This window comes from Glycine soja, chromosome 2, assembly GCF_004193775.1.
Source record: "Glycine soja cultivar W05 chromosome 2, ASM419377v2, whole genome shotgun sequence".
NCBI classification, from domain to species: domain Eukaryota; kingdom Viridiplantae; phylum Streptophyta; class Magnoliopsida; order Fabales; family Fabaceae; genus Glycine; species Glycine soja.
The window spans coordinates 49,739,390-49,764,076 of NC_041003.1; the positions used below are offsets into that span (position 1 = coordinate 49,739,390).

At 32.8% G+C, this 24,687-nt stretch overlaps 4 protein-coding genes and 1 pseudogene across 5 annotated transcripts; all 5 read right to left on the minus strand.

Annotated features, from left to right (window-relative positions):
• Positions 1-570: 570 nt before the first annotated feature.
• On the minus strand, positions 571-2,533 carry LOC114403059 (cytochrome P450 71D10-like). The gene is made up of 2 exons (XM_028365780.1): positions 1,562-2,533; positions 571-1,334 (listed from the first exon to the last, which is right to left on the minus strand). Exons 1-2 carry the CDS (start codon positions 2,468-2,470, stop codon positions 723-725), a joined length of 1,521 nt encoding a protein of 506 aa, XP_028221581.1. The 5' UTR covers positions 2,471-2,533; the 3' UTR covers positions 571-722.
• Positions 2,534-7,473: 4,940 nt separating this feature from the next.
• On the minus strand, positions 7,474-9,830 carry LOC114377045 (annotated as a pseudogene).
• Positions 9,831-10,846: 1,016 nt separating this feature from the next.
• On the minus strand, positions 10,847-13,559 carry LOC114403069 (cytochrome P450 71D10-like). The gene is made up of 2 exons (XM_028365790.1): positions 12,389-13,559; positions 10,847-11,798 (listed from the first exon to the last, which is right to left on the minus strand). The coding sequence occupies exons 1-2, from the start codon at positions 13,295-13,297 to the stop codon at positions 11,181-11,183; spliced, it is 1,527 nt and encodes a 508-aa protein (XP_028221591.1). The 5' UTR covers positions 13,298-13,559; the 3' UTR covers positions 10,847-11,180.
• Positions 13,560-15,173: 1,614 nt separating this feature from the next.
• LOC114403077 (pentatricopeptide repeat-containing protein At3g06920-like) lies at positions 15,174-19,206 on the minus strand. Its single transcript, XM_028365804.1, has 3 exons — positions 19,032-19,206; positions 16,027-18,919; positions 15,174-15,451 (listed from the first exon to the last, which is right to left on the minus strand). Exons 1-2 carry the CDS (start codon positions 19,054-19,056, stop codon positions 16,227-16,229), a joined length of 2,718 nt encoding a protein of 905 aa, XP_028221605.1. The 5' UTR covers positions 19,057-19,206; the 3' UTR covers positions 15,174-15,451; positions 16,027-16,226.
• Positions 19,207-20,350: 1,144 nt separating this feature from the next.
• LOC114403084 (proteasome subunit beta type-7-B-like) lies at positions 20,351-23,883 on the minus strand. 2 transcript variants are annotated; one of them, XM_028365815.1, is made up of 9 exons: positions 23,734-23,883; positions 23,428-23,580; positions 22,777-22,918; positions 22,532-22,628; positions 22,380-22,449; positions 22,186-22,290; positions 21,677-21,775; positions 21,496-21,583; positions 20,351-20,651 (listed from the first exon to the last, which is right to left on the minus strand). In XM_028365815.1, exons 2-9 carry the CDS (start codon positions 23,566-23,568, stop codon positions 20,578-20,580), a joined length of 816 nt encoding a protein of 271 aa, XP_028221616.1. In that variant the 5' UTR covers positions 23,569-23,580; positions 23,734-23,883; the 3' UTR covers positions 20,351-20,577. The 2 variants fall into 2 exon arrangements, with proteins under 2 accessions (XP_028221616.1, XP_028221625.1); XM_028365824.1 differs by having other exon boundaries at positions 23,428-23,597; positions 23,734-23,875.
• Positions 23,884-24,687: the final 804 nt, after the last annotated feature.

The following is a 24,687-nucleotide window of genomic DNA, read 5'->3' on the forward strand; positions in this document are numbered from 1 at the left end:
CCAGTAAATCATGCCTCGAAGATATCATAGGTCATTCCCTGATAGGTTATGCTATCTCAAGAGCTGGTTTTCGAGGACCAGAGCCACCAGACAAGAGAAGAAAAAGAGAAAGCTCAGGTAAAGGAATATTTTCATTGATCTTGCTTGCTTATTTACATAACTATTTGTAGTGTTCCTAGTAACAAAATTATTATCTTTTTGTACTCAAGGAATATTACAAAAACATAATTTGTTAGACTTGTCCCTGCTAGCAGACAAGCATCAACCAAGCAAGATTCCAGCTGCTAATTTCTCACCTGAGGTAAGATGGTTTCGAAATTGCCCTCTTGGGCTTTCCTTCTCTTTGCACCCCTGTTTTTGGCTTTGTGACTGCTGCTCCTATTTCTGTGTTGCCTGCTTCTAGTTCCTTATCATTCCCAACATCATTTTCCAAGTGAAGTATGCCACGCATTTGAATATATGGATTATTCAACAAAATTTCATTGTTACTCTACATTGCAAATACAATAAGTAATACTAACAAGCTAATATTAAATCACAGACAATATCTTCGAGGCATGCATCTACAGATTTCAAACAACGAAAATAAATTTTATTTAAAGAGAACATGAAAATGAAGTGCATAAAGTCATTGGAGATATATATTCTTGTTTGCCCAAATTACCATACAAGATGCTGAGAATAGTAAAAGATAAAATTTAAATAGTTTATGACATTTAATTTTAAGGTCGAACGGTAATGGGAATCAAGCATAGGTCTTTTGCTCTTCTTGCTGTAGCCCCATATGACTCAGTCATGTCAAGTTCTTCATTCTTCATATTGTTGGGAAGCTTCCAATCAAAATGGTAAAGCAAATGAGCAAGTGGCAGCTCAATGTTAGGTGTAGCAAATGAAATGCCTGGGCAGATTCTCCTTCCAGCACCAAATGGGATAAATTCATAGTTTGTGCCCTTAAAATCAATAGAGCTATTAAGAAACCTCTCAGGTTTGAAACTTTCAGCTTCAGTCCAATACTTGGGATCCCTTCCAATTGCCCAAGCATTGATAAAGACCCTGGTCTTAGCTGGTATCTCATATCCATTGATTTTGCACCTCTCTCTATTTACTCTAGGAATTAACAATGGCACAGGTGGATGTAACCTCATAGCTTCTCTGATGATGCACTTTAAGTATGTCAATTGGTGCAACTCTGCCTCATTCACATATCCTTTGCTATCAAACACCTTTCTTACCTCAGCTTGTGCTTTTTCCATCGCCCAAGGGTTCCTTACCATTTCTGACATTGACCATTCCACAGTGGAAGATGATGTTTCACCACCACCAATAAACATGTCCTGCAAAGGGATTAAAATTATTTATCTGGAGTGGTTTGCATTTTCTTCTACACAACCAATTAAGTCATAAATTCTTTGATCTTCTTTATATTCAAATAGTTAGAAGCCGAACAATTTCTTGCCTTGTTTTTTTAATAACTTTATAAATGTTTATATCTTTACATTTATATATTCAATTAGGTTGCCTGAGTTATTGTAAATTTGTGGTACATGCATATGTTACTAACCTGGATGACGGCTTTAAGGTTGTCATCAGTCAGGGGATATTGCAATTCATTTTCCGACCGAAACTTGAGAAGGACATCAACCAGATCTTCCACTGCTTCACGGTCGGTGCTTTTCCTGCTCTTGTGTTGGTCGATGATGTCTTGCAACACCCTATCAACCTCTCTGTGGACTTTTTCAACTTTGGCCTTGGCCATGATTTGGAGTAGTCCAATAGAAGGGTAGAGATCAGCAAGAGAGAACCCTCCTATGAGACTCAACTGTTCCTTAATCAACGATATGAACATTTCTTGGTATTTACTCTTCTTACCAAAAGAAGCTCGTGCCGCAATCGCATAAGTCATAGGGTAAATGTGCTGAGAGAGATTGAAAACGGACCCTTCTTCACTTGCACCTGCACGTATTTTCTGAACAAGCTCAGACACCTCGTCTTCTCTTATGGACCGAAAAGATTGCACTCTCTTTGATGTTAATAGCTCCACTGTGCACAACTTTCGCAGTTGCCTCCAATAGTCTCCATGTGGGGCGAAGGAAATGCTGGTGGCGTTGTAGGAAACTATTTTTGTGGATACAAGGTTTGGTCTATCTGCAAAGTTGAGATCCTGAGTTCTCATAATCTCTTGTGCCAATTCTTTTGAAGTGACTATGATGTTGGATACCTCTCCCAGTTTTAGGTGCATTAGAGGACCATACTTGTCTGCCAATTTTTTAAAGCAGTGATGACTCTTTGAACCAACAAGCTGGTGTAGGTTCCCTATGAGAGGTAGTGTCTTTGGTCCTGGAGGTAATTTGCTGGTGTTGTTGGAACTCGATTTCTTAACTAATTTGAATAACAGGAACAAGAGAAACAAAAAGAAGGTAATCAAGTGAATAGAGAAAGGGTTGTTCTGGCTTTGAAGCTCCATCACCATGACTGTAGATCTCTACCTAGGTAGGTGTGCAAGGAGAAATGGATATGGATATATAGATATCAATTGGATAAATATATCTTCACACTCAAATCCTGTATTTATTTTAAGAATCAGAATTTAATGTATATTATTAAAGCATATTAATGTAACTTATATATATATATATATATATATATATATATATATATATATATATAATTTTAAACCCCTGTATTTTTTCACTACTTAAAGCATTTATTCTTGCTGTTCGAAGTATTATTTAAAATATCTTAAAGACGAAAAATAAAATTAACATATGTTGAAAAAATGAAAACCAAAAAAAAAAATTAGAAAGAAAAAAAATAAAATAAAACACTGAATTATAATAACAAAAATGTATTTAAGTCAATTAATTAACATAATTTTATATTGAATGATTAAATTAATGAGATTGAAAATTTTAATGTTAAAATCTATTAGACTTAATAATTATTATTGTTATTTAATGATGAATGTTATATATATATATCAAAATTCATACATTTAATGAATATATTAAAATTCATATTAAAAGTTATATTATTGTATATAATAAAGTCATACATTTAATGAATATATTAATTTTTTAAAATGCAGTATTATATTATATAGTATGCAATATTTGATATATACATGCATTTCAATGTGTTATGAAATAAAAAATATATTCCCCCTAAAAAAATATTCATGCATTATCTTTATATATAGATTCTTATAAAACAAAGTCACATATATATATTTAATAAATATATATTAATTACATAATAATATCATTAATGTTAAGTATTCATTATAAAAATTTGTAATAAATCTTCATCGAAGACCTAAAGTACCCACAAGGTGGGACATTTATCTACATAATTTATTTCATACTTAAAATTAGGATTCAAATAATATATCACTTCTTTAAGGGATATTATAGAGAATCATTTTATTCTGCAATCATTTCTCTCATATATATATATATAATATTTTTTTCTTATTTAATCATTTTTTACTTTTGGGGTGTATAATTATTTTCTAAAAAAATTTTGTGACTCCTACATGCTTTTTTTTCGGAAAAAATATTTTTAATTCATTAGAGTGAAAAATATACATTGTACAGTGAGATTGGTCAAGGGATTTTTTTTTGCCATCATATGGTATCAATGGGTGAATAGTATTCACTATTTTTTTTTTTGAGCCAGAGGGTGTTGCGATTTTTTTGTATTGATTTTTTTAAAAATAATTAATTCTTTTTGTTTTGTATTGTGATTTTTAATTATTTTTTTTGGCGAACCAATAAAAAAGAAACATCTTTTCTTCTTCAAAAAATCATGATTTACTATATTTACCAAATTATTAATTAAATGAAGGTGAGGAATTAATAAGACATCTATTTTCATGGGAGTAATTAATGAGATATAGAAAATCAATTTAATCCTAGTAAAAAAATTAAATCAATCTAATCCCAGTAAAAAAAAGAAAATAATCAATTTAATGTAGTCAAAAAAAGAAAATCAATTTACATAGTATAAATAAATTATCTTACAATAATTCAAATGATAGTCTATAATTGAATGATGGTATAAAATTACTAAAATATCCTAGTAGGGAGAGGTAGCACTAAACGGAGTCAGTACCTAAATGTTAACTTCTTTTTTTAAGGATTTATGGACAAAATTAAACAAGTATCGTTGTCAACAGTATTTCTGATGCTTCCAAGAGAATATAGACCAACTTGTCAAATTAACGCAACATACATGATACCTATATTTTGTCAATAGAGGAACACATAAATAAGTGAAGCATTTGAGGTCCAAGTAAGAAACTAAACAGATTTAATTTTAGATCCCATTTCTTTCAATCCTGTTACCATTTTAGTAGGACCATAAAGTTAACACACTATGATTAAGTAAAGGTGCTAAGAAGATGAGAACTTGGTTTCCTTCAAAATGCTCAAAACTCATTTTATATATTGCTTTGCTTGTACATTTTTTGGCAAGTCACCCCCCAATCTTCTAAGTTCGTATTTCTTAAATTTAAACTACTTTATTACTTTTTCTCTTTTTGTCCTTAACTTCTTACATTCAACTTCAACTACACAAAAGTATCCAATCAATCCTGCTAAGTTAATGTTTGCTACTTAAAATTTGTACTATCAATTTCCTGTTTTAACGTAAGGTTACCTAGGCACTTAATTTATCGATTTTCAAATTCCAATAGATCTTTAATCACTAAGATGAGTCTAAGGTAAACAAAGATATGAAATTTATTGGGAACGTGACGATCGATATTTGAATGCACAGTTTCTTGCAGAGTATTAAAACGCCTATCACTGTTTTTCTCCTAACCCCACAAAGTGGAAATTAAGATTTCCAGGTTCAAATCTTTCAAGTACCACCAGTTTCAACACTAATCTGTCAAAATTATTCGAAGTTAAACCCAGTAGAAGTTTATAATAATTATGAAAGTATGGAAATTTCTCTACATATGTCGTTATGCATCCATACATAATTGAACAAATGTAGTAGTAGATAGCACAGAAATTATCAGTTAAATAAAGTGCATTTAATAAATACAAACGTACTGTGACTACCATATGTGCAATATAACATGTATATATCAAAGAGGTCTAGTTCGGTTAGTTTGTTAAACATGTGTGTGAGTATTATAAATTCTTTGGTACCATGTTTGATTCCTATGGATAAAAAAAAAAAATATTAACATGTGTATACTTTTAAAACTAAGAAGTAATCTAAACTTCTGCATTTAATATTGACTGAGATCCTCCTGCTCTAGATTTTGGGAGTGAGGAAGAAACTGGACAAATAAAAGACTAAGTTAGTTGTTTTCAATATAACCAAACAAAAGGATATATGGCTACTAAAGGATATTTAACATAGCTCATTGCTCCATGTACCTTGGCAAAGAGTTTAATCCAGAACTATCCAGCGCAGTTTTTCTTCTCTTAGGGGGATTACTTCCGTCAAACTCAAATGATTCATCAGAAGAAGATGAGGAAGTAGAACTCTGCATATCATATAAACATTTTCTTTTGATTGCTTCAATCCTTTGTGCTTCTGTAAAAATGCTTTTGTGCCTGATTGCATCCGATGAACATGGATGTTCATTTTCTGCAATAGTTTGAGAAATGGCTTTCTTTCCATGCAATGCTTTTGATGTACACCCAGCATCATCATCATCTAGGTTTATGATCTTATTTTCCAATTCCAATTTGAACCCTGCGGGCACAAAAGAGATATGTTAAACTTACATAATGTTAGAGCTTGGAGTTCGAGGACCAAGCAGCCTCCAGAAGAAGAACAAGAAGAAGAGAAGAAGAGAAGAAGAAGAAAGCTAAGGGGACAAGGCCTACGCAAAAGCTCACAAAAGCAGAAATATCACTAACACCAAAATCCCTTTATTCCACTAGCATCTTCTAGAAGACTCTATATTAACCTATAGTATTGCGATATTCCTTATTCACGTGCATGCTTGCATGAACCTGGTTACACATTCAGCACTTAGTCTTAATTTGTCTTTTGGGCCTTGCTATTTGTAGCTCCTAATTACTGTTCCTATCCTCTAAAGGCACGATCTGGTGCTGTGCACTACCTTCACGTACTATGCCAGCTGCATGGGCCTTTGTGCTATTCGTAACACATAAAATTATTTTTGTTAACATGATTCTGTAATACAATTTAAAAAATTGGTTGTTGCCTCAGCATTTGATGAAAAATCCAGCCTCAAGCTCTTCAATTAATTAAGAATGGACACTTTTATCAAATTCAGATAATATGTATAGTATGGTAACATGTAATCTTGTTTGCATGGGAGAAACAAAATGAGTTATCTTGCCTGCTTTTGTTTGTTCTCATCGAAAGAAAATATTACCAGGGGGGAAAAGAAAAAATCACAAGACATGGTTTGCAGTTTTCCAAGGGAACAAAAATATAATAGAACATAAAGCAGCAGAAAACCTCAAGGTTACAGCTTAAAATTAGGACCCTCAAATCTCAAAGAACAACCAGTAGTAGGACTTGCCAAATCAAACCATGAGTCGAGCATCAAAGGGAGACAACAGGAACAATATTGTTTTTGACTTGAGATAACAAAGGAAAATTGACCTTAGGCTTCTTTTCACAAGTAGACCCTTTAGGCTGAAAACAGGGGTAATTTGGTGCTATAAATCTCCCACTGTGTGGGGGTCCAAGGAAGTGTCTGACCTACTGTGTGAATCAATTGTAGGCAGCCTTAGGCTATTCTCCAAATTAATAATTCACTGTGTAAACATGGTAAATCAAACTTGAAACTTGTGGTGAACTGTGACATTTTCACTTCAAAATGGATGCTGTGAGGAGTATATGTTCTTAAATTGTGTATAATTATAGATGCAAACTGTGATGAGTTTTAAAGTATTTTAATGTGATCTGGTTCAGTCACCTATTCATCCAATTTGAGCAAGAATTAGTGTCTCGACCAGTTCAATTAAGTTACTAAAACATGGCTCTCGGCCACAGCCATTACCAATTTCATGCTAGTTCTCAAATCTTTTGTTACATACCAAGTTGTATCCAACACTTTATTGGTAAAGAAATGATATAAGTTTTTTCTGTAAAAAAAGAAAAACAATTATATAAATTACTAACCTACTTAGCATATAATTAATTATTATTTTTCTCATTGTATTTTTTAAAGTCTATTATATATTTATAATAGACAACAATGAATAATAACTAAATGGTTGTAATAAATAAGTAGAAATTATAAATAATTATTAATAGGAAAGTTTAAAAATATATATTTAAAATGCATTTTTTATATTTAAACAGAAAAATATAAATGGTGATATAGATAATTGAGACTTGTTAGTTCGATTAAGAAATTGATGTAGTCAACAATCAAATGAAATCATGCATCATTCACAAAAAACATAAAAAAGAAATCCACGGCAGTAAAATGTTTGAGAGCAGCCTCATTTTAATAACACAATAGTTATGGCCTTATGTTGTAGCTGTTTGGTAAGTGATAGGAATCAACTGCAAATCCTGTTTTCTTTTGACTCACAAGCCAAAGGATTCAGTCATATCAAGTTCCTCAGGCCCATTCCCTTGAGCCATTTTCCAGTCAAAATGGAAAAGCAAATTTGCAAGTGAGAATTCAACATTAACAATGCCAAAATTGATGCCAGGGCATATCCTCCTTCCAGCTCCATATGGAATAAACTGAAACTCACCACCTTCGTAATCAATTGAGCAATCAATGAACCTCTCAGGACTAAATTTCTCAGCCTCAATCCAATATTTAGGATCCCTCCCAATTGCCCATGCATTAACTATGACTTTGCTTTTGATTTGTATCTCATACCCATTAATCTCACATCTCTTACTGCATTCCCTTGAAAGCATCAATGGAGAAGGTGGATGTAAACGCAGAGTTTCTTTGATAACTGATCTCAAGTATTTTAGTTCATGAATACTTGTTTCATCCACGTATCCTTTTCCATTAAAGACCCTTCTTACCTCAATTTGCACTTTCTCCATCACCCTTGGGTTCTTCACTGAAAATGTCCTGAAAGAAATGTTAGGGTGTTAGTATTATTACATTTCTAACGAGTTTAAGTAATAATCACCAGAATTTATCAGTTTAATTTAATGTAAGTCATAGTTTAAGTGTGAATAATTTAAATCCGGCACTTCAGTTCAAAACATTAGATCAGTATTCAGTACATTACTCCATATAAATTAAAATATGAAGTGCACCCAGGGCTCTTGATGACTGATGAGGCAGTCTACTAAATGACTCGGATTTGGAAATCTTGCAAGGTTTTCTATATGTAAAATATCAAACAAGATGGTTGCTTTGATACACACTGTTGTGAACCCTTTTCTAGTAAGGGAAAACTCCAAAGAAGATTACGAGGGGAAATAGAAAACTAAAACTGAATTCATTCTTCTCTCCCCTCGTAGAGCAATACAATGATATATATAACTGCATATCTTAACAAACTCCACTCTAGAACCTACCTCATATTATCTATTATTTAATAACAATCCTCTTAATACTTCAATTGGGTCTATCATTATAACTTGGTCCGTAACACGCACCGTCTAACAAATTCATTGTAACAAGTTTGTATCCTCTCCAGCCTGTTCAGCAACAAGCAGCCTTTTAACTTACTTTCTATTAGTGGTTAAAAGTTGTTCAAAATTATAAGATCATATATAAGACTACTTAAATAAGAAGTATGATCTATAAATATAAATATGTGAATTTTAATAAATTTTAGTTAATAATAATGTATTGGAGAATTTGTTATTGGCAAGTCTCTTGTAAAAGATGTCCAAGCTCAATTTTCAATCTCACATTGATTGAATCAAATAATCATCAATTGAGGAAAAAAAAATGATATAAAAAAATATTTGATTTGATATAATTATGTTTGCATTTTTGCATAGATTTTTAACAAACATGCTAACCAAAATGGTTGCTTTGACAACACACTGTCAGACAGGGAAGCCTTAAAAGAACATCAACTAGATATTCCCCATTTTCTTCACCAATAGCCTGTGTGTCCAAAGTTTTGTTTCTGTGATCCCTAACAATGTTCTCGAGTATCGTATCCATTCCTCGTTGGATCTTCTCAACTCTAGTCTTAATCCCAGTAAGAACTTGAAGAAGTCCAATGGAAGGATACAGATCAGCAAGAGAAAACCCTTCAATTGTCTCAACGACACCCTTCATATGCACCATATAAGCCTCTTGGTCTTTGGATTTTTTACCGAAAACAATCCGTGATAGTGTAACCCATATGCCAATGAAGTAATCTTCTCACTGAGATTAATAGGTGACCCTTCAATCAAAGATATCTCTGACAAAAAATGATAACTCTCGTTCCCTGATTGATCTGAAGGACTCGACACGCTTTGGTGCTAGCAATTCCATGGTGCAAATCTTTCTCATCTGCCTCCAATAAGTTCCTTGCGGGCTGAAGGTCATGCCCTTAGAGCCAAAAGTGATAACATCAGCAGCATGGCACATAAGGCCTATTTGCAAAGATGATATCATGTGTGTTCATCACTTCTTTCGCCATTTGGGGCGAAGATACCACTATACAGCAAAGCTCACCAAGCTGCATATGCATGAGAGGACCATATTGACTTGCCAATCTTGCTAGGGACCTATGGGGCAAAGTTCCAAGGTGCTGTATACTCCCTATGAAGGGTAGCTTTCTTGGTCCTTGTGGCAACTTGGAGTTTGAATTCTTTGTTTTTGATCTCCAAAGTGTGTTGATTATCGTGAACACTAAGAAGAAGAAAGGAAGGATTGTAGATAAGGAAATTATGTGAAGTTCCAACATAGTTTTAATGCATAAAATCAATTATAAAAATATAATAACTATAAAAAAAATGTTTATTTGAGTTTAATTGTTATGTTAGCACAATATAAAATAATTTTACATTATTAATTAATTAGAAATTATGATTATTATATTTTTTAATATAGTTATTATAAAAGTTAATAAATTTATTATACATATATAAAAATTTATATTTAAATAACATTATAAAATTATTTTATATTACATCACCTATTTTTTCTTTTTATTTTTAAAACCAGTTACATATTCATAACAAGTTATATAACCGATTATGATTATATAACCAATTACATAATCAGTTTTTTTAAAATCAGTATCCGGTTAAACCAAACCATTACTAGTTATATAAATTTGGGTATGATTATAATAATCACTTATGATGTCTTTTAAAAAAAATCACTTATAATCTGATTATTTAGTAGTTATGGTTGTGGGTTGTTTAATAACCAAACCATGAACAATCTTACCTCCATCTTATTCTAGTCTCTATATTTTTCAGTAAATTCTCCTGTGTACTCCTCATTTGATTATTAATTAAATGATATAAACTTATTTCTCTAAAAAAATTCTATATAAATATTTATATTCTTTTTTAAAGGAAATATTTATATTATTTTTCATTTGCAAATTAATCCGTGCAAATCAATGTTATATTGATATATCAAACTTCCATTACAAATCAAAAGTGAAAATCAATACATAGTCAACTTTAATCTACTTTAATCTGTATGTATGAAAAAAAGAAGTGCTAGTTTTAGGGTACAAAGTCTTTTTTAAGAAAACATGCTAAATTACACGTCTAATTATTTATCTTATTTTATTAATTAGATTCAATTAGTCTCTTATGTTTTAAAAATAATAATTTAATCCTTTATATTTTAAATTTAAGTGAATTGATCTTTTCATAAGTTTAAAATTAGTTAATAATTTTACCATGATCACAGTTGACATAAAATAATACTAAATGACTTAAACATGATTCCACACACATAATATAGTGATTCTCTGTACGGTCTCATGAATCTTAAAAGTAATTAAACTCATGTTCTAATTTCTGGAGTTATGGCTGTGAATTACAGAAAATAAATTTAAAGGACTTACTCTAGGATACAAGCCAAATTTTAAAAGAGAGAAAGAAGGATGACACATTAGCTATTGGCCACACGTGGCCAATGCCTGATAGGAACTGCACACAACAGTTATGGCCTTAGCTTGGAGAAATTATGTGGTCCTAGATTGCATGTCCATGGTCCTAAGTCCAAACAAATTTTCTCCATCATATAACTAACTGAGATTTTCAATTTATGATAAAGAGTTAATGACACTCAATTATGCAGCTGTGTGGTAAGTGATAGGAATCAACTGCAAATCCTGTTTTCTTTTTAGTGACAAGCCAAAGGATTCAGTCATATCAAGTTCTTGGGGACTATTCCCTGGAGCCATCTTCCAATCGAAATGGAAAAGCAAATTTGCAAGTGAGAATTCAACATTAACAATGCCAAGATTGATGCCAGGGCATATCCTCCTTCCAGCTCCAAATGGAATAAACTGAAACTCACCACCTTTGTAATCAATTGAGCAATCAATGAACCTTTCAGGACTAAACTTCTCAGCTTCAATCCAATAGTTAGGATCCCTCCCAATTGCCCATGCATTAACTATGACTTTGCTCTTGGCTGGTATCTCATACCCATTAATCTCACATCTCTCACTGCATTCCCTTGGAAGCAGCAATGGAACAGGTGTATGCAAACGCAAAGTTTCCTTGATAACTGATCTCAAGTATTTCAGTTCATGAATACTTGTTTCATCCACGTATCCTTTTGGATCAAAGACTCTTCTTACCTCAATTTGTGCTTTCTCCATCATCCTTGGGTTCTTCACAAGTTCTGACATTGCCCACTCCATCGTTGTTGAAGTCGTCTCGCTTCCAGCACTGAATATGTCCTGACAGAAAGAAATGTTGGGGCATTTCAGTAGTGCATAGTTAAATAAAATCACCAAGAGTTCATCACAGAATCAAACTTAGTGCATGTTTGGATTACCATTTCAAACCTTTAAAAGTACGTTCAGAATAAAAGATACAAATGATATCCTTCACCAAAAGTAATTTCAGCACTCTCTAATAAGGGAAAAGTAAAAGCATTCTAAACATAGCGTTATCAGTTATTTCGTTTAGCTTAATGTAAATCATAGTCTAAAGTGTTAATAACTTAAAACCAGAACTTCAGTTCAAAACATTAGATTAAATGAGTAGATAACTACATATAAATTAAAATAGGACAGCTCTTGATGATTGTCATAGGAGGAAGTCTACTATTGACCCGGATTTGGAAATTCTGATGGGTTTATCTATTGGTAAAATATTAAACAAGTTGACAATATCGTAAAAGATGTTCAAGACCAATATTATCAATCCTACTTCTACTACTGCATCAAACAATCATCAATTGAGAAAAATAAAATCATATCTACAAAATATAGTTATCTTAGCAAATTTGCATAGATTTTTAACAGAGACATACTATGATACTAACCATAATGGTTGCTTTGACAACAGTGTCAGATAAGGGGTGTTGGAGGTTACCATTCTTCTGAAGCCTTAAAAGAACATCAACTAGATCTTCCCCATTTTCTTCACCAACAACAGGCTGTGTGTCCGAATTTTTGTCTCTGTGATCCCTAACAATGTTATCAATTATCCTATCCATTCCTCGACGGATTTTCTCAACTCTAGGCCTAATCCCAGTAAGAACTTGAAGAAGTCCAATGGAAGGATACAGATCAGCAAGAGAGAACCCTGAAACTGTATCAGTGACACCCTTCATAAATTCTATATAAGCCTCTTGGTCTTTGGATTTTTTACCAAAAGCAATCCGTGATATTAGCCCATATGCCAATGAACTAATCTTCTCACTGAGATTGATAGGTGACCCTTCACTCAAAGACATCTCTTTGACAAAAATTGACAACTCTTGTTCCCTGATTGATCTGAAGGAGTCAACACGCTTTGGTGCTAGCAGTTCCATGGTGCAAATCTTTCTCATCTGCCTCCAATAAGTTCCTTGCGGGCTGAAGGTCATGCCCTTAGAGCCATAAGTGATAACATCAGCAGCAAGCACATAAGGCCTATTTGCAAAGATGATATCATGTGTCTTCATCACTTCTTTCGCCATTTCGGGGGAAGATACCATTATGCAGGATAGCTCACCAAGCTGCATATGCATGAGAGGACCATATTGATTTGCCAATCTTGCTAGGGATCTATGAGGCAGAGTTCCAAGGTGGTGTATGTTTCCGATGAGAGGTAGCTTCCTTGGTCCTGGTGGCAACTTGGAGTTTGAATTCTTGGTTTTTGATCTCCAAACTATGTTGATTATTAGCATGAACACTAAGATGAAGAAAGGAAGGATTGTAGATAAGGAAATGTGAAGCTCCATCTCCATGCTAGTGAGTTTGCTCAAGTTAGTCAACTAGTGGCTTTTTAAAGCAAGATTATAATCTCAAAAGCTAGGAATAAGTGACTAATTTTTGTTAAAGAATTTGGTTGATCCACCTTTAGTAAGATCTCTCATTTTGATCATGTTTTTTTTCATGCACAAAATTTAAATCCAAGATCTTATTTAAGGAAATCAAGAAATCAGTAACATCATGCCAACAACTTGTTAGCTTAGAATAAGTATTGTTTGCCTAATGAACTTATGAACCCCATGTTGAATTTTTCAACGCTGAGGTTAATTAAAATGAAAATGAAATGAACAGATATTCACGAACATAGAATATAATCAAACAAGTTAGTTACACATGAGAATTAATTAAGATTGAGTAATCAATCAAGGTGTGGTTTGTCAAAAGAACATGGAGGAAATACTACTATAATATTTGGCCACTTGGTTCGTGTTGCTTCGTACACGTTAAGTATTTTCCTTAGATTAGTCCTATGAAATAAACATATATGCACGAACAGAGATTATAATCTTATGATATATTGTGAAAGTAGTTAATATAAAATTATATTTAAGATGAATGATAATCTGTAATAAAATAGTTTAAAATATAAACTTTGGAAAGAGATTCATTTACTTCATGAATGAGTATCACTGAACTTATTTGGTTGAATAATTTTTTAAGATATTAAATTTTGGGCTAATTTGTTTTAAAGTTAGATAGGATGATTTTAATTAAATTAATTATAATTTTTAACCAGATAAACATAATTAATATGTGTATTTAAATTGATCTTAATTATAAATCTATATTAAAACACAAGTTTTTTTATTTATTAAAATTAGAAGAAAAAAAACATTTTTAAATGCTAAGATAAATAGGAGCTTCATCGATTCAATCATCCTTGATAAATAAATTAATCTTTGATTCATAACCCATATAAATATTTGATTCATAAAATTATAGATATAATACCTTTTTCCCGAGCACGAGGATCAACTTATTTAATAATATTTTATTTAAGTGTAAATTTTATTTAATAATGTTGCATAGATTTATTTTAATTAAAATAATTGTTTGAAAATTTTCAATCATATGATGTAATTATTGAATGATGATTCGAGAGTAAAACATATTTTATTTTATATAGAATGATATTATCATGCAATAATACTTGGAAAATACAGTCATGACTCACTTAAAGAAAAGAAGAAAAACCAATTTACTATTATCTAAAATGTATTATGCAGGAATTCAAGTTCAATATTAAAATTATAAAACAAAGCCATGCATATTTATTCAAAAGAGATTAAATTTTTTAAAGAATGTCACATGTCATTCTTTAGAGAAAAGCTCATTAAGTTTTTTCTAATTTAATATACAAAAAATACTTAAAAAATAATTTGAAAGTATAAACTATTAAGATTTAGTAAATAAATTGAAAGTGATTGTTTTAAAATTATAAATAGCTAAAGTTTGAAAAAAAAGAAGAAATGTTAACAAAAAAAAAATCAACAAGTCTTGAAAGAGAAAAAAAAAAAGACAATAAGAGATTATTTCACTCTTAGGACGCGGAAATAATCAATCAATTAAAAGCTCGCATGGTCTTTCGGCGACGCTGGATCCCAAAACTAAGGCCGCTCCTCCGCTCACTTCTCCATATCCCTCTCCCTTGTTCTCAGTAGTGTTGTCACTTGTTAATTATATTTATCACTTTTTTTTTTTTTTCTGTTTCTATGTTCTTTCCACCTCTATACACCCCATTTTGAGGCATAAGAAATAGGGTGTATGTATATTAGTACTCACCACTAAATAATATTACATTTCGTACCCATCGAAATAAATTGTTAAAAAAACAAAACCAGAAGCATCATATGATGCCAAAATCATTACATTCCAATAACATTATGTGATTTAAATACACTTTCCTTAAGTTTCAATTACTTTCAAGAAAATTTAAAGAGTGTGAAATGAATTATTCAAAAGCAGCTGACAAATGATAAAGAGCCTGGACAAAAATTGGCCCCTAACTTAGAATTATCTCACGGTATAGAGAGAAGCTGAAGACAGTCCATTGCCAATCAAATTTGAGTGAACATTCTCCAAGAATGGGAAAAAAATACAAGGAAGGATATCGATTGGGATCTTGCCCCCTGCAACAAAATTTATAAAAACATTAAGAATATACTTTAAAATAAATCATGATTACGTTTTCAAAATAAATAATGATGAAGGCCCAGAATCCACTATTTCGTAGAATCCATGCTGGTAATGATGTTAATTTAACTGTATTTGTGTAGTTTAGAACATTTATACCCATGCCTCAAACAAGCATAACAAGGATCAAGACAATTAAGTTACGAAGGTGATTTGAGAATATGAACATAGCATATCGACCACTGCATGGTTATTATCTTGTTTTTAACCATAATATATATTGCCTTGACATCTAGTAATAATTTACACAATATGCAATATTACAATCTGCCAAAGAAATTAAAAAATGTGGCACCCAAGTAAACACACAAATGAAAGTTATATGTACATTCTTTCTCAGGAAAACCATCAAGCATTTAAAAAATCCTTGTGAAACAGAAATCCATACTAAATCATGGTTAGAGTTAGAACGAAGTCAAGTATATCATTAAATTAAACCTGCAAAACTCATTTACATGAAGCATTAAGATACTCTGGAACATGAATAACTATTGTAATTAGTAAGAATTACCTTTGAGGCTAGGACCATATTAACCTTATGGCCCTTATAAAGAACTGGGGACATTGGAAATTCCACGTTTTGTCTGAGTTTGACTGATCAGTGGGAACCGGTATTGAGGTAAGCACTTTCAGAGAATACCACCACTTAATTTGGTCTAGAAGCCAGACAGACTTCTATTCCGGTACCAATACAATATGTACATCCTGTTCTCAAGACAATCTTGTAGCATGTTGAGACTTTGCCATTTCCCTTAAGACAGCACCAACAATCGCTGCCTGCTCAAGGCAGTCTGCCTTATGCAACGCATCTAAAAGAACAACACATGTTTTGCTATATATACGACAACCTTTAAGTCGAGTTTCCTCAAAAAGTATATATGCATCCATTGCCTTATTGGCATTGCTTAATCCTTCTATCATAGCATTATAACATGCGGAATCAGGTATGCCACCACTTGACTTAAATCTCTCAAAGAGGTCTTTTGCCTCTAGAACGTTTCCAACCCTTGCAAGTCCTGAAATCATGGTGGTGTATGTGATAGTATTGGGTTTTAACCCTTGTTTCTGCATTTCTTGCCAAAACACAAAGGCCTTATTAAATTTTCTAACCTTACAAAGACCATTTACCATAATGCTGTAAGTTACTTCGTTCGGAGGGCATTTCAAGTTTTTCATGTTCTGGAAGCAGACAAGAGCTTCATCAATTTCCTCAGCTTTCACTAATGCATCTAGTAAGCAATTCCATGTGTATGTATTTGGAGTCAGACCTTTCTGCATCAACTCCTCCAAAATTAAATATGCTTCATCAATCCTTCCCACCTTCCCAAACCCATCAATAAGACTACTATAGACCACAACATTCAAATCAACAGCTTTTGATTTTGCTTCTTCAAATAACATATATGCTTCATCCAGCCTGTCAATTTTAGCAAGTCCATCAATGACAGAACCATAAGTTACAACAGTAGGCTGGAGACCCTTTGTCTTCATTTCCTCCAGCAGTTGGTAAGCTTTGTTGACCTTACCAGACTTGCAGAACCCATCAATAACTATGTTGTAAGCACGGGTGTCCAAATGCAGTCCTTGTTCCTTCATTTCATAAAACAACTTGTATGTGTCTTTTGAGAAACCTCCTTTCACAAGACCATGAATTAAAATTGAATAACTCCGAACATCAGGAGTTAAACCCTGAGCCTTTATTTCTTCAAACAAAGCCCTACCTTTCTCAATTTCACCAGCTTTGAAAACACAATCCATGTAATTATTAAGGAGCATCAGATCAGGAGAACAGCCCCTATGCATCATCTCTTTATAGATTTTGTGACCATCTTCCTTCCTACCACACTTGAAAAAGTTCCTAATAAGGGATGTATACACCACTGCATTTGGAGTCTGACCAGAATCTAACATCTTTTCATAAAGCATATAGGCATCATTCACCTTGCCGTGTCTGCCCAAGCCATCAATGAGTGAACAAAATGTTACTGAGTCAGGGGTGCAAACTTTATGATCCAATCCTAAAAATATGGAGCAAGCTTCATCAAGTCTTTGAGCTTTACACAGTCGATCGATCATAATATTTACGGTAATGATATTAGGGAATAAGCCAGCCTCTTTCATGGAGTCCTGAACTTTCAGAGCAGCTTCAAGTTCTCCTGCCTTACAAAGCATGTCAATTAAAATATTGTAGGATGTAAGATTGGGAGCTGCATCCATTTTCATTGCTTCAAGGATTCTCAATGCTTCCTCAACTTTTCCCTTTCTTCCAAGGCAAGTCAGGATGCAATTATATGCAATTACACTGGGTATACATCCCTTTCTCTTTTGCCTCTCAAGTAAGCTGTATGCTTCATTAAATTTCCCAACTGAACCATAACCCATTATCATGGTATTATAAGCGTAAACACAAGGAACACTCTTGTTGCTGTCAAGTTCTTCAAACAACTCTACAGCTTCATCCACCCTCTCAGCCTTGCAAAGAACCCCTATCATGCTAGTAAATGTCACGTCGTCAGGTACCAACCCTTGTGATTTCAATTCATGAAAGAATTTCCAGGCCATATCCACCTTACCAACTTTTCCAAAACAGTCTATGCATACATTATAGAGGACAAGGTCAGCATTAAATGAGTTACTCTTCATCTCATCCAGCAAGGATAGAGCGGCATCAACACGGCCTTCCCTTGCAAACACACAAATAAGTGTGGTAAACAAATGTACGGTTACTTCATAACCTATTTCCTGCATTTGACGCAAGAGAGTCAGCATGGGATCAGCTTCGTGAGCTGCAGAGAGAGCACCAATCAGCGTTGTATAAGCCGAATAAGCAGGGCGAAACTTGAACTTCCTCATTGTTTCAATAACACCGAAAGCTTCTCTTAGCTTCCGTGACTTGACAAAACTAGCAACCATTTCGATACAAGTATTATTAGAGGGTCCAAATCCAGCCATACTCATTTCTTCAAGAATCTGTTCCAAGTACTCCAAATTTCTGGTCCTCGCCATAAGCATGAGAAGTGCATTGTAGGCTTCAGGGCTATGCAGTTGTTTAGTTTTCCTCTCTACCCACCTAAAATAATGCAATGCCACCCTCACATCCTTCAACCTCCTGATCACTCCAACAACCAACTCTGGTTGAGGCATTTCATCAAACGTGTTGAGGGCATCCTCAAGGGCAGCTCCCCAAGGATAAGTGTCCAACACCCGGCATACATCGTGCACCGTCTTTCTCATGCCCTCCGATTTCAATGCATTGTCTTGGGAATGGGAGGCATCATCCACAAAGGAATTAACTTTAACTTTTCCATACATTTCGGGCGGAGACCCATTTGAAAAAGACGACGAAAACTTGCAGGACGAAGGGTCTATTTTCCCACATTTGAGAAGAGACCGAAACTTCAGAGCTGCAACCAAAATTAAAAAGATGAAAATCAGATTACAAATTACAACCGTGAAGCGGGTATATGATTATAAGAATAATTTATTATTTTAAGGAGGAAAAACAAAAAAGAAGACCTTGAGCCCTTGAGAGAATCTTCATGTGCTCACAACACACACGCTATAGAATGATTAACAAAAGAAGTGAAGAGAAACAGAGTAAAGCAAGAGGGGAAGCTCGTCTACTTTTAAGTGAAACAAACGAGTTCTACAAACGATTCCAGTGTTGGTGTTGTTGTTTGTAAGGTGGTTTTTCTTTTTCTTTTTTTCCTTTTTCTCTCAGGGTAGAAATTAATTCATTCCGAGATATAAAAATTAAAAAATATTAAAATGAGATTTTTTTTTAATCTTTATAAAGCATTTTTTATACTGTCACGTTTAGTATTTGTTATAATGTGGTGTTTAATTTTAGAAAAATAGCTCTTACATCCTTCAATTTTTTACCATTTTAATTATACTATTCGAATTTATGAGTTATACAATTTAAATTTAAGATACCGATTAAATTTTAAAAAAACTATAAATTCGAATTTTATATACTAATTAACTTTAAATTAGGTTAAATTATTTTTTAAAATACTAAATTTTGGTCCCAAAAAGGATTTAATTATTTTAGCAATATTTAAAGTTTCTTATATTAATTTTGAAATGTTAATGTTTTGTGTCTAATACTCACATGCATATGTCAAATGATAAATTATTTTTGAATTTTAAAAAAATAAATAAATAAATGTTGAATGACCAAACTGTTAAGATAGTTTTGGTACATGACACGAGTGATAATGTTAAGATTATTATAATTTATAATTCAAACTAAAATTAAGTTTTACTTTAATTAAATATTCGATTGAAATATATTTTATTTTAATTTATTTATACAATACTCATTTTTTGTAAAATAGTTTCAGAATATCTATAAGTTAGCATTAAAATAATGTTATTAATTGAAAGTAATTATCTACAAAAACAATAACATAAGTTCTAATTGTAATTACACTTTTTTTTTAAAACATAATGGTGTTACAATCTAAATCTCGCTCAAGAATTATACACATAACAATCTTATTATTCTTGTACCAAATCCATTATGTGGTGTAAATGTCTGTCCATACTTTGTAAAGTCATTGGTTTAAGCATGAGAATTAACATTTTTTTATCAGAGCTTTTGGGCACAGCGATACAAAACTAACTGTCAACACACAGAATGTGGCATAGTATTCCAACTGTACATAAAAGTGATAAAATCCCCTCCCCATATACAGATTGATTCCTTACGTTGTCAGCTAGCTAGCAAGTACTCCTATCGAGGTTGTTAGTTTATTAACAAAGTTCATCTCATTAGAGACCAATTTATATTTGTATATAAAAAGGCTTGAAGAATAAAAAAACAAAACAAGTAACATCTTTCATCAATCAAATTGTATATATTTGGTGTTTTGTTAAGCATTTTCTAGCCAAAATCCAACCAAATGAAGAAATTTGAGGAACAATTTGCAATGATCTAATTGAATTCAAATAAATTTTGGTAATAAAAGCCAAAGTTGTGAAAGTACAAAATCAAATATCACAGCCATTGCACTAATCAAGTTTCATACTCATACACCAATTTTTTTTGGAATGATTGTTACTCTTCCATAGCATCTCCTTCAATCACTTCCACCTTCTCCTTCAACGGTGTAATCTTTGTTAAGAGGACCTCTGCAATGGAGAATATATATTAGTAGAGTATGTAAATTAATTTCCAAAGGAATATTTCCATACTGTTTAATCAACTAGAATTAGAAAAAAGGAAACAGAATAAGGAAATACGGGCAGACACAGAGGGGGGAGGTCATTCAATGTTTAATTATTTTCTCAAACCCTCAATAGGAATTCTGCTTTTTTTTTAAATGTCATGGATGTATATTATCTAGGAAAAATTATTCAAAGACTCCTCAACTTAGGATTATGTGCAATTTGTCTCCCTGTGCTTCCAGTTGAAGCAATCAACCCCCTAAATTGTAAGACTGCATAAGTACACCCTTAATAACCTATTATACTTTAAACAGTCAACAGAATTGTGTATAGTACTGTGCATACAGCCTCTACTATATGTAGCCTTGTGTATTGTGTAACATTGCATTAACAACAAAAATAAGTGGAGTAGATTTGTTATAGGAACTTCAAAAGGAAAGAGATAATCATATTTGTGTTTCATGTGAGTCGAATTCACAACTATGTCAAGTGTCAATTATTTAAACATATAGCAACAAAAGATGCAATTTACACAATGTTAACTCATCAGTTCAGGAAGATGATTGTTTAAATTGGAATTACAAGGAGGCAACAAGTTGAAAGGGACTTATATAACTTGAGCTATTATCTAAGTCTGATACTTCAATACACCATATTCCCAAGACTATCATTGTTTTCACAAGGTGAGATACTATGGCATGCTAGACTGCAAACTATTGACGGTTGACACACAATACTAAGCAAAACAATATAGTTTTATTGCAGTCTCAAGTTCAAGTATATTAAATTAGCAAAATTCGCAACTAACCTGTCTTTTTGGGGAAATCAAAGCCTTTTGGATTGACATAGGTACGAGGATTTGGTAGAAGGTGGTTCCTGAGATATTCCTTATGTCCCTGTGAAGCATTAATGAAGAAATTGTGAAGAAATTAGAGTTAGATGACTCTCATCAAAGAATAACCTGTACAATTGGGCATCAAAGCACTCACCTTGGTTATCACACAAACATCAACATTACTTCCACTTCCTAGGTCATTAAATATACCAGCACATATCGCCTCAACAACTAGCTTAATGCCTTCATCCCTCTACACCACAATTAAATGTTTATATCAAATTAAAATCTCTATCAAATTGCAGCATTTCAACATGATAAAAAGTTACAAACACCACCAGTATCAATTATAACAAATATAATGCACAATTACATTTAGATTTGAAATTGACATATTTACTTCATATTATTCCATTGAGATGATTATAAATTGAACAAATTTTGACAGACTATTATCAAATCAGTGTTCTCAATGCCGAAAGGCCAATATTCCACCATATAAACATGCCATTGTGGTCTATGGCGCTGCCATAGCAGGCCTCCCTTCACAAATTGCCTATGGTAGGCAGCTGGCAAAAAACCCGTCACGCCATGGCACCTCCATTTAACAACAATGTATCAAATGCACTCCTCTAAGGCTGTGAGCCTTGTATGCTTACTTACACTCAAACTTTCCTTGTACTTAGACTCAAATACAGACATTGCAGCAAGTGAACCTGATCCCATTGTAGCAAATGGGAGGGTGTCAGTTGACCCATGAGGATAAATCTGCAAAAAAAGTCATGAGAAATTGAGTTATAGGCATTCAAAACAAGTTAACTTGAGCATAAAAGAAAAGTGTTAAGCAATGAACTAACAGTATGCAAATGAGGTCCAGTGATATCAACCCCACCAAGAACTAAAGCAGCTGAGACATGCCCTTGATAACTGCACAATAGTTTAAGAGAGTCAGATTCAGTGGTTGATACAGAGAGAAAAGTCACTTGATGTGCAAGTTCTGAAACTCAACTTGAACAGGTGTTTCTTAAGAAGAGTCAGTGCCGTAACAACTCTTGATTCCCGACCAGTATGGTAGCGATGTAGTTGCAGCTGTGAGCTAACCATGTCTACAGTAAATAACAAATTTCTCATTTACAACAGTTTTACTATATTAATAATAAAAATAGTAAAAGCTAAAGATGTGATCCATATGCAACTATCCATAAGGCATAATGTAAAAATGTGTAACAAGAAAAATGCATTTTAAATGAATACCTGTTACAGCCTCTGTATCAGCAGCTGTGCCTGCTCCACAGCAATATATGTTGGGTGCCATATAATGAATTTTCTCACAGTTTTTATCAGCCACTATAGGTCCTTCAGTTGCCCTAGTATCAGCCCCAAGAATGACACCATCCTGAGGCAAATTTATTAAGTGGGAAACTTCAGCTTTAGAATATACAAATTAAACTTCAGTCACGAAGATTTTCAAAACATAAAAATCAAGATATTCAGAGCCAGTCTAGGCTTCCCATACTCTCTCCTCCCTATAAAACAATGTACAATTTCAGAACCAACTATTGCCCTAACATAAATAAAATCAACATTCGACACAACCTAAGCGAATGCTCCCAACCACTAACACCCAATTCAACCAAACTTATCAAATTTACATATAAGCTAAATTTCCTTCACCCGCACAGCGAAACCTCATAACGCCAGACTTCACATCCTGTGTCTGGATCCATTATTCCATGGGAACACAGTAACAATTTCGGTAAAAAAAAAAAAACACAATAAAGAAGCAATGAAAAAAGAGTGAAGACAAACACTTAGAAAAACAAATAAAACACAGCGATGTATACATATATGATAGATAAAAATTAGGTCATATAGATATGACAAGAGCGAGGGAATGATTGAAACCTGGAAAACTAAACCGACAATAGTGGTGCCAGTTTTGAGAAAGGTTGGGGCTTTGAGGCCCTTGTTTTGAAGCATTGCGTTTCTTCGGCATAGATCAAAACTGAAGCCACCCTTGGGGGGAAGATCCAACGACGGAGACATAATGAATGGAGCCTGCAAAGCAAGTGAACCTGCAGAATGAGAAGTTTGACGGTGGGATCGGAAAGAAAGAAAGGGAGCTCCAAAAACCTAGCTAGGGTTTTGAATAAAAACATATCGAGAATAGAGGAAAAAAAAACAATAATAGTTAAACGATACGATACTCACAGAGAAGGGATGTTGAGGCGTGCGTAGAGAGAGTGCGAGCTAGGAACCAAAGAGAAAGCAATTTTCTTCAGATTTGGTCAGTAGAGATGATTATCATTTGTGAATCCTCAATTGCTTGAAGAATGGGTCACGTGGCAAGTTTATACAAATTGCAAACCACTCCCTATATATTGCAACAAAATATCTCAACCAGTAATTATTTTTAAAACTGCTAAATTGATAAATAAATAAATAATGAAAACTTATCAAATCGAAAATTGTTAAATTCATCTGCGGGTCTCATATTTTTACTATTTTTTTTATTAGGTCTCGGAACCTTCTTTTTAATTAGGTCCGGATCAATTAGTAAATACCTTATTTTTTACTAATAATTAATAAAAAAAATAAACGTTATTTTTAATAGTTTATCATTACTTCATAAAAAAATTTATTTTACGTTGTATCAAATTGTTCTGTAAAAAAATGTTTTGTTAATTGTCTAATTAAAAATATTTGTTAAAGTCTAACATAAAATAAATTAAAAAAAATAGAGAAAAAACATAAACAAGTTACCAATAGATTAGTTTTATTTGGTTGAAATTGGATATTACATTCAAATCAAATTAAAGCACTTTGTTATTTTATTTTTAGTTCAAATACCATGCACTTGCATACGTCAAATCCTTTTACCAAAAACATAGTGAAAGCTAAAATTGCACCACGAAGGGACTAACTCAAAATTGTGTTACTGCAAAAAAATTGAAAAAAATTCTATATCCGTTTCAGTGTTGTTCATATATCATCCTTTTAATTTTGGATACCTAGCGATTTATGGCCGGATATAAAAGTTATAAATAACTTCCCCACAAGAACTTCAGCTTAAAAATTTGAACAAAATGAAATAAGCTTGTGCATTGTCTATCAGTCTATGCTTTTAATTTGAAGAACTTCAGCTCTTGCTTAAGAGGACATGTT